Source organism: Anolis sagrei, chromosome 6 (genome assembly GCF_037176765.1).
Source record: "Anolis sagrei isolate rAnoSag1 chromosome 6, rAnoSag1.mat, whole genome shotgun sequence".
In the NCBI taxonomy this organism is placed as follows: Eukaryota; Metazoa; Chordata; class Lepidosauria; order Squamata; family Dactyloidae; genus Anolis; species Anolis sagrei.
In genome coordinates, this window is record NC_090026.1 from 51864143 (window position 1) to 51877479 (window position 13337).

General features: G+C 38.9%; 1 protein-coding gene across 2 annotated transcripts in view; it reads left to right on the plus strand.

The window, feature by feature from the left end:
* KCNH6 (potassium voltage-gated channel subfamily H member 6) overlaps nucleotides 1-13337 on the plus strand; it is a 152595-nt gene that overhangs the window by 88111 nt on the left and 51147 nt on the right. The window contains exons 5-6 of one of the 2 annotated variants that reach the window (XM_060781315.2): nucleotides 8179-8497; nucleotides 12511-12716. In XM_060781315.2, the coding sequence (XP_060637298.2) occupies nucleotides 8179-8497; nucleotides 12511-12716 (525 nt within the window). The remainder of the gene's footprint in view (nucleotides 1-8178; nucleotides 8498-12510; nucleotides 12717-13337) is intronic. The other variant, XM_060781316.2, reaches the window with a different exon arrangement.

The following is a 13337-nucleotide window of genomic DNA, read 5'->3' on the forward strand; positions in this document are numbered from 1 at the left end:
CTAACAAACGATCGCTTGAAGGAACAGATGGGAGCTCAGAATTTACCTAGATTTCTCTTGATTACTTCTGAAGATATCTTATTTCTGGCCTCTTTTCTGTGTCCTTTATCTAGTTTTGTCTTCTGTTAACACCTCCTGTTAAGTCTGTTTTCATCCTTAAACTACAGGCTGGGTTCCTTTAAAATTCAAGCTTGTTTTTCCAAGTCTTAAACTGAATTTCTTCAACCAATGGCTTCTTAACTTTTGATTTCTTCAACTGAGTTTCCTCAGCCTTTGAACAAGTTTCCTAAACCTTAGATGTGGAATATATTGCAGCCTGTAGACCAGGGGTCCTCAAACTATGACCCGGGGGCCGAATGCGGCCCTCCAAGGTCATTTACCCGGCCCTCGCTCAGGGTCAACCTAAGTCTGAAACGACTTGAAAGCACACAACAACAATAACAATCCTATCTCATCAGCCAAAAGCAGACCCACACTTCCCATTGAAATACTATTAAGTTTATATTTGTTAAAATTGTTCTTCATTTTAATCATTGTATTTTAGGTGTTTTTTATACGTTAAGATATGTGCAGTGTGCATTGGAATTCATTCATGTTTTTTTCAAATTATAATACGGCCCTCCAACAGTTTGAGGGACTGTAACCTGGCCCTCTGTTTAAAAAGTTTGGGGACCCCTGCTCTAGACTCTTAGGCACCCTTAGACTAACTAATGGCTGCAAAGGATCTGCTGAGGAGGACTGCAAGCTCTGCCACTGGGAGTTTCTTAAAGGGACAGGGAGTATTTGAGGTTCTCTCTCTCAGAAAATTATACAAAAAGGAACTGAACCCATTCTAACTAAGAGGACAATTGAGGTTCAATTAAAAGAAACTAAAAGCTTATGTGGGGGCATGACACCTGATACGCAGTTTGCAAAATGCCCAGAATTTACCAGTCAGTATTGATACTGGATGCCAAAGTAACTTTTTAAACACTTAGAAGGCTTTCCAACTATATAACAGAAACAATACCATTCCAAAATCAAACTTTCAGTAGCCTGAAGAGAATTTTTCTATTTTTGTAGGTTCATAACACATGTGTCACAAATTAGAAAACAAAAAAGTGGAAACAAAAAGATGGAAATGTTTTTTCTATGTAGTTACAGCATTGTTTTCCTATTATTTGTGTACAGATTATGAAGAGTGTACAGAATATAAATATTACACAAGATGATAGATGCATACACAACATACATTTACACAAAAGGGAGGGGGAAAAGAATAGAATTCCAGAGCCACCTCCAAGATTGCTGAATCTGCTATCAATTTTACTGTCCATAAACTGCTTATACTGTAATGTCTGTGTTAATGGCATACATATGCTACTTTTGTCTTACATCGTCATTACATAGTACCATGTCTATATTCTTATACAGAATTGTGTTCAGCACTCCGTAATAGATATTTATATATTTATTTATTGTGTATACATTTTTATAAAATTGATCTGAATACATTTCAGTGTGATATTCATGAGAGTCATAGAATCATAGAATCAAAGAGTTGGAAGAGACCTCATGGGCCATCCAGTCCAACCCCCTGCCAAGAAGCAGGAATATTGTATTCAAATCACCCCTGACAGATGGCCATCCAGCCTCTGTTTAAAAGCTTCCAAAGAAGGAGCCTCCACCACACTCCGGGGCAGAGAGTTCCACTGCTGAACGGCTCTCACAGTCAGGAAGTTCTTCCTTATGTTCAGATGGAATCTCCTCTCTTGTAGTTTGAAGCCATTGTTCCGCGTCCTAGTCTGCAAGGAAGCAGAAAACAAGCTTGCTCCCTCCTCCCTGTGGCTTCCTCTCACATATTTATACATGGCTATCATATCTCCTCTCAGCCTTCTCTTCTTCAGGCTAAACATGCCCAGCTCTTTAAGCCGCTCCTCATAGGGCTTGTTCTCCAGACCCTTAATCATTTTAGTCGCCTTCCTCTGGACACATTCCAGCTTGTCAATATCTCTCTTGAAATGTGATGCCCAGAATTGGACACAATATTCCAGGTGTGGTCTAACCAAAGCAGAATAGAGTCTATTAATAGTGTCATTGCTTCATAACAGATTGCCCTCATTCCTCATTAGTTTTGAAATACATTCAAATATTTCTAGTACATAAAAAAGTATTAATATTTATAGCTATAGTTATTCAAGTATGGATTCACTATCCACTATGTAATCTTTTAATTTGGAAAGTTCAAAGTGTTTTCTGTCTTTAGCAAAATTATTTTATTTCGTATTTATATCACTTCTGTTGCACAAAATGCAGTTCATTTTATAACTGTACTTAATAAGAGAAATAAGCTCCAATTGTAAAAAGATGATCTAATGAGGTTTTTCACGTGGGAGAATCAGGAGGAATTGGAACTTGATATCAGTACTCAGCTGATTTTTTAAATCCAGAATATAAACCTGTTCTTGTTTACTTCCTGATTTTAAAAAGACCACTGCTGGACCTGAAACATTTGGTTTGTTTTTGTCTTTAAAATGTCTCTCCTGGGTGTAAAACAGCTTTTCAGAAGGATAAAGTATGGTGAAATAACTCCTTACCAACTTGGAGGTATGGGGATGGGTGTAAGCACTGGCAGAGGGACCCTTAGGTCTCCCCATAAACTTCATGGCTTGACCCCTGATGTCTTCTGACTAGCCACTGTTAGGAACTACATTACACTGTGATAACAGTATATTTTGAGAAAATTATGCAAATGTTTTTTGAAAGCCATATGTGTAAATTATTTATTTAGAAGAAAAGATGGATGAGCTTCTGAAATTTGTCTTTCATTGAGTACTAAAGTAAGAATTATGGAACAATTAATGCAGCACCAGGAAATCCAGATGCAGATAAATTCTGTGTTATGTGAATTGATGAGAGTGTGTATGTGAAGACGCATAAAACAAATTGATGTTATGTCACTGCTGTTCTCAAAGCCCAAAGAATTGGCTATAGTTTCTAAACATGTGGTGAGAAGATTGCAACTGCCCCAATAATATGAAAAAGCCATTTTTATTATAATTCTCAGAATGTCCACCTATAATGACAGCTGGAAAATTCTAGGAATTGTAGTTTTTTTAAAAAAAACATTTCTAGGCTCCCACCACCACCCCATAATTTCTCCATGAATGTTACACTAACTTTGGGTTGTTGTAGGTTTTCTCAGGCTATATGGCCATGTTCTAGAGGCATTCTCTCCTGACGTTTCACCTGCATCTATGGCAAGCATCCTCAGAGGTAGTGAGGTCACTACCTCTGAGGATGCTTGCCACAGATGCAGGCGAAACATCAGGAGAGAATGCCTTTAGAACATGGCCATACAGCCCCAAAAATCCTACAACAACCCAGTGATTCCAGCCATGAAAGCCTTCGACAAAACATTACACTAATTTTGCCAACATGTGTACTGCTGCATTCTATGTTTACCTTCTGCAGAATGGTCTACTTTTGGAATATTCCATCCTTTTACCAGGCCACTCTAATAAGAAAGTGAAGTCAATTGTCAATGATTCAATGGCTGATTCAGTGGCTGCCTCCATCTGGTACTCTCATGGCATTCTGTCTCTCTCAGTCTTAAAAGATGCCTATTCATTTGGCTTTGTTTGCAAAGAGCCCATAAAATCCCAGATGTCTCACTTTATTTTAATGTTCACATCAAAATAGTAGAATCCCAAAATCCGCACACATATGCCCCATAAATGAAGTCTTCCTCCCAGATCGATGTGTTGCTATATATCTACTAGGCATGTGCAAAAACATCAGTCAGAAATCACAAGAAATTTGGAAATTTTGTAAGTTGGAGGTCATATCCGAAGTGTTTGTGTGGCCAACACCACATATTTTAGAATCGACTTACTCCATCCTTTTTCATTTTAATTTTCCAAATCTTGGAAGGTTCCCAAAATCAGTTTCATATTCAGTGCAAGGAGCAAAGCCATTAAGCCAAAAAAGCTGCCTGTCTGCCATTCCTCTCTCTGGAATTAATGGAGTCTCTCAGCATTGGTGGTGGTGAAAAGAGGGAGCAGTGCATTTTGGAATGGGGAGGAGCCCTATGCCAAAGAATTCAAAAGGTTCTACCCATAACTACATTTCCTAGTATGCATTAGCATCAGAAAGCCCCAATTAGGAGAGGAGATTGGTCTCTAGCCAGCCAGAACATTTGTTAATATTCTAAACTATAATATATGTTCCTGGGTTATAAATGGCAGTTCCTAATTGGTTCTGTCATAAAAACATGGCAAAAGCTTATTACACTACAAAAAACTTTGTTTTTGCACAAGAGACATCGTACTATAAAACATTTTGCTTTGTTGAGTCTCCACCAATTTAGCAAAGTTTCTACCACAAAGGCAAAGTTTTTGGAGTAGGACAACTACTTTCAAAGTAATAAAAGCAACTTAAGCAACAGTCATTGAATTCTTGACAGCAGATGGTGTCACCCCAAAGGAGATTCATCAGAGAATGCAAGCTGTTCATGGTGATTGTGTTGATGTGAGTACTGTGCATCGTTGGGCAAGTAAGTTTAAAGATGGTGAGGTGACACCTTCTGCTGTCAAGAATTCAATGACTGTGTGTTGCTTAAGTCGCATTGACTGACTGTCTGCGCAGGGTTCCATATTTTGCACTTCAAAAACACAACTGTTCAATGCTAAGGCTTTCTGTCAAAATGGAACTGTAGGGGAGAGTCTACTGAACAAGCCATTACCTGCCACATACCAATACTGACATCTGTTGAGGAGTTACGAAGGTGAAGGCATTACTTTTTATCCAACCCTTGTAGTAACGAAATTTCATTAGTCTCATTATAGTAATGAATTTTTCACTAAGTATACTTTAGAAATGCTTTAGAAATGAAGCACCAGTATGCCCAGTTTTGTAATGATTTTTGAACCATTTTTAATGCATCACACATCCTTAATCTACCATCACAGATGAATGGCTGATACCAAATGGCCTAAAAATTTTGCCCATGCTACATCCAGATAGCATGAACAGACTCATTAGTTACAGGCGCACACTTCCTTTGTTTTCCTGTGGGAAGAATTACATGGATTTATGTGTTCTGCAGTGTTCCTTTCAAGCCATTATTAAGCACGCCATCCATAAGTCACAACAACTGCTGTAGAGCCGCTTTCAATAAAAGCCATTATAAACACTGTAGGTTGGGCAGCACCTTATTGTGTACCACTAAACAAATGCTGGAGAGGCAGGCTCATGTCCCTTTTATTCCAGAAATGTTAATTTCTATTCACTCCCTTTCATAATCCCCTTTCAGATTAAATGTGTATCCATATAAATAAAAATGTTCGTTTGTGGGATTAACATAACTCAAAAACCACTGGATGAATTGCCGCCAAATTTGGCCTCAAGACACCTTCTAACACAGGAGTGACCATCACTCAAAAAACCCTGATTTTGTCATTTGGGAGTTGTAGTTGCCGGGGTTTATAGTTAATCTACAATCAAAGAGCATTCTGAACTCCACCAATGATAGAATTGAACCAAACGTGGCACACAGGACTACCATGACCAACAGAAAACACTAGAAGGGCTTGGTGAGCATTGACCTTGAGTTTGGGAGTTGTAGTTCACCTGCATCCAGAGAGCACTGTGGACTCAAACAATGATGAATCTGAACCAAACTTGGCATGAATATTCCATATGCCCAAATATGAACACAGATGGGGTTTGGGGAAAATAGAGCTTGACATTTGGGAGTTGTAGTTATTGGGATTTATAGTTTACCTACAACCAAAGAGCATTCTGAACTGCACCAACGACAGAATTGGAGCAAACTTCCCACACAGAACCCCCATGACCAACACAAAATAGTTAAGGCCATCCAGTCCAACTCCCTTCACCAGGGCAAGAAAACGTTATCAAAGCCCTCCTGACAAAGAGTCATCTAGCCATAGATGTAGATAGATATATATGATTCACACAAAGAGAGATATAGTATCATAGATTTGAAAGGGACCCCTAAAGAAGGACAATGATATGTTGCATGTTCCAGAGTAGGCAAACCAGACAATCTCCACATCAACACTGATAAAGAAACAACAAGAAGTACTGTTTACCCACAAGCATAAAGAAATTACATATATTAGAAACCAACACTTTCTCATTACTTTATTTTCCAGATCACCAGACTGGGCCACAGCAACGCCCAGTTATTATTTATTATTTATTTATTAATGCACTTGTATACCGCTAATATCTCAGCCTAAATCGGCGACTCATTGTGGAAAGGATATATCGAGGAAAGGATTTTGCTGTTAGCAGAACTATACCACTTTCAGGGGAAAGTTTCTGTATTGCCTGTGTTTTGACACAGTGTAATTTGAGGTGCAGTCATGAGAAATATAATGCTAATTTCAGTAAATGAATCAGCTGGAATTATAGTATGATTTATCCTACAAGAATGTATTTTTGCATGATAAATCACTACAGAACAGAGGTTCTTTGACTTTTTTTCATTCTATGGACACATCTGGCCATCTGTTGAACCCTACAAGTCCCTTTTCAGTATTGCAGCAAGTCCATAGTTTCATTACCTTCCCTAATATCTAAACTAATTTCAAAGCACTGATGATGAAGACACAGGTACTACTAATGCTAGTGTGCTTTGTTATGAGAATGCAATGATAAATTTTATTTGAAGAGATCAGTGGATATCAAGATGTAATTTCCCCCATACAAATTCACAAGTCCCTTGAAATCTGTTAAAGTTAAAAAAAAAACCTGCCATAGAAGAATTCTGAGGAAATACCATCTTCTTTTTCTAGCAATGAGATTACAGAAATTCCCCTTAATAATGACAGAACACGAAGTATAGTGTAGTATGACTTAACAAGCAAGAATACAGGGTTGGATGCATACTTTGATAATTGTGTTTTCCTATTGAAACTAATAAGGAAAATTATTCATAAATAACTTCCATTGTTTCCAGTTAAACTGAGTGCAACTAATGTACTATCTTATCACATTGGGATAAACTTTGTTCTGTAATTTTTGAATGCGATTCCGAATGAGTCCTATCACATGACGTTTGTCCCATTTCACCAGCAGGGTGGATTACAATGTACACATACATGGCAAACATTCAGTGCTATAGACATACAACACATATAGACAGACAGTCAGAGGCTATTTAACGTTCCAATTTTCTGGCTACCAGGGGAGCTGTTGCTTCACCGTCCATCTGTGACACTGATGAAGTACTTTCCGCATTCCCCGCATGCTTTTGCTGGAGATTTTTATGGCCTCGTAAATTTGTTAAATTAGCCTCCCCACACATAGGTGGTACCTAATTTTCCTACTTGACAGAAGCAACTGTCTTTTGGGTTGCAAAGGTCAACAACATCTACATAAATTGGACGGAAGCTCACTCCAACCTGGGCTGGCTTCGAACTCATGACCCTTTGGTCAGTAGTGATCTTAATGCAGCTGACACCCAGCCAGCTACGCCACAGTCCCGGTGCTACAAGTCTAATCCAATGGGGTAGCCAGAGTAAAGCTAGATCCACAACACTACAATAAGGGGGGGGGGGGGGGTAACAACACCACACTTGCATGCTGATGTCTAGAAGTAACCTCTGACCAACCTCTCCCTCTGATTCAACCCCAAACCTGATGTGGGATTTTAAAAAAATCTTTTTCCAACAAATGTTGCCATGTTTTTTTTAATGGATTAAAGCTTCACACATCAAAAAGAACCACTTTTACTTCAAATCATGAGAAATACCATGTGTTCATACAATATGTATGGATTCAGCCTAAGAGACTGATCTAAAAACAAAGAAGATTCTGGTTCATACATCACCACTGCCACTGAGCCATTAGGAAGCCGGAGATAAGCTACTCTAAACTTAGACTCCTATCTATAATATGGACATAAAAGCAGTGACTTACACACAGAGCAAGTGTAATGTTACTAGGGGAATGTATATGAAATGTTTAGAATGTTTATCTACATCAGGAGGGTTTAGTAATTTGGGAATGAACCTACTGAGAAGACATCACCCATTACCACCACCATCACCACCACCATGCTTTCTCTCCCAGGCCTTTCTCCTTTCCTTTTCCCTCCCTCTACTTCTTTTGCTTTTAACATACAAGAGCTCCTCTTAATGGAACACTTTCTTCCTGGCTGTCTTGAAGCCTGGAGGGGACTCCTTCAAATTGAGGGAGTTGAAGAACCTGCCTGTGGAGAACTATGCGCACTCCGAAACAGAAGCACTCCTGGGGAAAGAGAGGCGACCAAGCCTGGAAACTGCAGCTGACCCCGAAGTACACACCTTACCCCCAATGCCAGAGCTGTCTCCCCTCAGGCCTCAAGAGCCACACCTTGCCAGGGGTCTGGGCCAGCTCCAGCCAAGGGGCAGATTCCATAGCCTCCGCAAGGTCTCCTCCTTGGAGAGTTTGGAGGTCTCAAGTTCTGAGTTCCAGAGAAAATTCAGGGAAAGAAGGGCAAACTCAGGTAGGGAGGAAAGCATGTACAGTATTGACAACCCTTTGCCATTGGAATGGTGCTGGCTGTGTTCTCTCCTTTACCAAAAATGTTTAAACATGAGGCATGGAGTTGCACTTCCTAAATGAAGTAAACTGGTGGTGGTATGATGATTTGTGTATATGGCAATAACATCCAACTATGTCTTTATTAGTGTTTCAAAAGCACAGCAAATTCCTGCACTAATTTGACTGTCTGCTAAGATAATATATTCCTATCAGGAACTTCTTGAATTGTTAACTAACTTGGTCTGAAGTAGATCACAGTCCTAAAATGCTGTGTATGGTTTTTATGTTTTTATATTGCTGTTAGTTTTTTAAAGTATTTATGATTGTTTTAATTTGTTGTAACTACTCTGGCATTAATTGTTGCCTATTGTTAACTGCTCTGAGTCACCCTTGGGCTGAGAGGGGCAGTATATAAATGTAGTAAATAAATAAATAAACTCAGTAACCTGGAAAGCAAAATGAGATCAGTTCCTCATTTCAATTGCCGACCTTTCACTCTTCACCAGTGATAAGGAATACATTAAGTGGTCAGACTATTATTATTATTATTATTATTATTATTACACTACATTTCTACCCAACCCTCCTCACCCCAATGGAGGACTTAGGGCGGCTTACAGATCATGGCATACAATGCCTCACTACAAATATAATAAACATGATATATCTAAACAATTAGTATGTCAATTTAAACATACAGTAATAAACACGACATATCAATTAAACAATTCAATAAAAATACAATAAAACATCTTAAAAGTAAACATTTAATCCCAACCAAAGTGGGCTGATGGAATAAGCTGCCAGAAGCAGCAGACAACAGGCGAGGCAAGGGAACCGCGAAAACGAGAACACACAAAGGTGTTCCAATATCTGGGTGATGGGCGGTGTGGCCGTTAAAGTAGCCACACAGCCAGGCAGTGGGGTCCATGGAGGCACCCAGCGCAGTTGTTCCAGCAGCCGGGCAATGGGCAGTACGGCCATTAAAGTAGCCACGTGGCAAGGCTGCGAGGGCCATATTCTCTCCTTGGAGGCTACTGGGTCAACTGGCTGGAATGAGGGTGTGGCTGAAGGTCTCCTTGTGTGCAAGTCCAGGGCTGAGCAGGCAGCAAAGTTGGATGGAAAATACTCAGGCCCCAGGGTCTGCTCTGCAGCAAGGGCCCAATAAAGCCCATTGACTATGATGACTAGGTCTGATGGGATTTGCAGTTGCAATTCTCCCCAGCCACCAAAGGCAATGTTTTTTCGGAACTTTGATGTAGAAGAAGATAAGAACGAGAGAACTATAAACCATCCTTGTGGAGGATTCTGACAAATGGGAAGGTACCTAGAGTGATAACATCCCCAATTTTCCTAGGTATTAAAACTAGACAGCAGACCAAAGGGGGATGGTCATCTTTTTCTCCAGAATGGAAAGATATATTGTATAGTCACCCCTCCATATGCACAGATCCTGTATCCATGGACTCAATATCCATATCTTGACACACCCCCAATTCCTTGATTTTATCACTTCATAGGTGGACAACCACTATGTAATTGTATATAATGGGACTTGTACATCCATGGATTTTGGTGACTGTAAAGAACGTATCAATGCCACCAATAAAATGTAAAGACGTGGTGTTAATCCCACCAAATGGGACCACCAAAAATGTAAAGAAAGTTCCTAGACTGCTATTAAATTAAACTGCCACCAATAAGTTTAGAGACGCTGGTCTTAAAGTCTCTGTTTATCCCTATTTACGTTGTGAGGTAACTTTGGTAGAGTGGAATGCACCGAACATAAAATCAATGGAGGAGGCAGGTTTAAAATACAAAGAGAACAAGTTTATTATTAACAAAGCGTAATTGTTGCAATATTGAGATGTTGAACTTGACACATGCTTGATGGTTACAATATGGCTTGGTCGAGATACATTCAGGCTTTAGATGTTACAATCTTATAAACTCCTTCTTCAGTGAAGTGCTTTATTATTTCAGTATTCCCTGTTGTGAATATTCACACTGTTTGTCCTATACCGGATCAAACCACTGATCTCCAGTCTTCCACTACTGGCGATCCTAAAACCCCCTCTGTTAGATTCTTTTTAACTCAAGCAATCTAACGAGGTTTCCCTTCAGCTCCCTTGCTGAAGAAATATTCACAAACACTAAAACTAACTGAATCTATACTGCTTCACACCACAGAGCCCTAACTGACTCTGCCCTCTTCTCAGGGTCTCATCCTCCTGACTAAACTACTTTTCCAGAGTCCTATCTGACTCTGCTCCTCCTCTCAGGGTCTCATCCTCCTGACTGAAAATTAACTGTCACTTTCAAACCTTTTTCTCCTTAAGCTCCGCCCACCTCCTCTTCTTGCCTTGTCACCATGGCAACCTATCTCTCACAGCTAGGACATGGCAACCAATGTAAAACATAAATACAGTTTAAACACATTATAAATAACACTTTATAATAAACATATCTCTACAGTGGCCATGAAAAGTCCTGGAACCAAATCCAAGAGGGCAGCAAGGGCCCATTGTATTTATGTTTCAACTATTTTAATTATTTCTACATTTGAAGTTATACATGTAAATTAGCGCATACAAATTTTATTTTTTATTTTTTATGTGTTTGTCTTTTTTGTGTTTTTGTTTTCGTGTTTGTCTTTCAGATCCAACTGTGCCATTCTGGTTCACACAACAAACTTTAAAAAATATGGTTAAAGCTAACAAAAAAACAGTAAATTTAATTGTGGAAGGTGGAAGGAAAGGTTTAGGAAGAAAAACTTGAAGAAGTGTATAGTAATAATCAGAGCCTGGTAGTAACTAATTAGAAATAAGCTGTTACTTAAATTAATTTTTTTTTGTGTAGTGCAGCAGAGGTTAACATGACTTCTTTTGCACTGTGATTGCAACTGTTAAGTTACCTTTATAATGGCAAGTGTTGTGGCCTCAGTGTTTTGAACTACAGGCCAGTGACTTGTGGCTTTCTGAAGTTTAAAATTAAATGATTTTAACTTATGAGAATGCAAACCATTACTTTTAAAGAATAGCAATCATAATAATAATTAGCTACTGTTTGGCGTACTTGAATTGTAGCTGATTATTTCTAAAATTCAACTTTGGATACTGATTTAACAACATTTTCTGAATATTCTGAACTGCAAATATTTCACAGCCCTGGCATTGAAAAATTCAGTTTCTTATTAGGAATGCTTAAAGACTTATTTGTTTTGTATGTTGTAGACTGATTTAATTGGCTTCTGTTGCTTTTGCTATAATTACTTTTTTTGTTTTAGTATATTTCTAGGCTTGATATTTTTGGATGTTATTGCTATTGTTCTTTCTAATATTTTAAGTTGATTATGTTGTCATTTTTTAATGAAAGCTACTTTAAGAAGGTTTTGTTACTCTAAAAGGTAGCTTATAAATCTGTTTGTTGCTGTTGCTGTTGCTGTTTTTGTCGTTGTGAGTCTTCAAATTGTTTCTAACTTACATTAGCTGCCCTAAGTTGACACTATCACAGGTTTTTCTTGACAAAATATTCAGAGGAAGGAGTTGCCATTGATTTCCTCTGAGGTTGAGTGTGTGAGTTGCTCAAGGTCTCCCAGTGGGTTTCTATGGGTGGGTGAGGATTCCATCTCTGGTCTCCTAGTCCAACTCCCAAACCACGACTCCATGCTGGCACTTTTGAAATATTATTAAATTATTCTACTATTCTTTGTTAATATGATGCACCACTTTTCACAAAATATTACAATCCCATATAATTCAATGGCTGTCCCTTATTTCAAAATCATTTCCAATAATTACGATCAAAGTAAAATTACACGTTTAAAAAATCTGGATTCACCATCCTATGTTATTCTAGCCCCTTACAATAGAAAGTAGGTTACTTTAACTCTACATATTTGGACCACAAGACACAAAAATTGCTGGGTTTTCTGCCAACCTAACTAGATAAACTTTTCATTGACTTTTCCTGCAGATTCATCTCATGTCAAGACCAGCCAGAATTCCACATCGGATTCTGACCTCAAGTATAGAACAATTAGTCAGATTCCACAGTTCACCCTCAACTTCGTAGAGTTCAATCTAGAGAAGCACCGATCAGGTTCCACCACAGAGATCGAGATCATAGCACCCCACAAAGTGATGGAGCGAACCCAAAATGTAACGGAAAAGGTCACACAGGTATGTAAATCATTAATATCATCTATTTAAATCAAATTTAGAGTGCAGAAGTGAAAGATGGATGAGCACAAGAACTAAGAGTCAACATGTTCAATGTAAGAGATGTTGTCAAAGAAAGGCCAATTTTTCTAATTCTACCCAGTTGAACTCAGACTGTTAAAGTGGTTGACACCACTGCATTAATTCTACCATGTAGATGCAGCCTCAATACAATCTTATCCTGCTTTGCGGCCTCTAGTCAGTATCTCGCTGACTAGTGTTGGAAATAGTATGCTGGACTAAACAAACAAGAAAGCTTCACCCTTATTACACTCTTGTTAGTATTTGTGGCTTTGTGGATTTTTCACCTATTGAACTTCATCAGGCTAGACCGCCCACCTCAAACTTTTTGAAATAAATCATTTCCTTTTTGTAGCTTTCTCAGTTCATTGCCTTAGCCTTTGCATCTGTTAGTGCCAGAGAGCAGGGAGGACATGAACACTTGCCACATAGGAGCTGCTGCTAGGCAACAGAATTGATGCCTGATCAGTAGCAACACCAGCTTGTCAATATTGGGTCATTAGCTGGCTGAGGGTGATGGGATGGCATCTGACAAGTCGTTGCTGGAGGCTGGATAGAAAG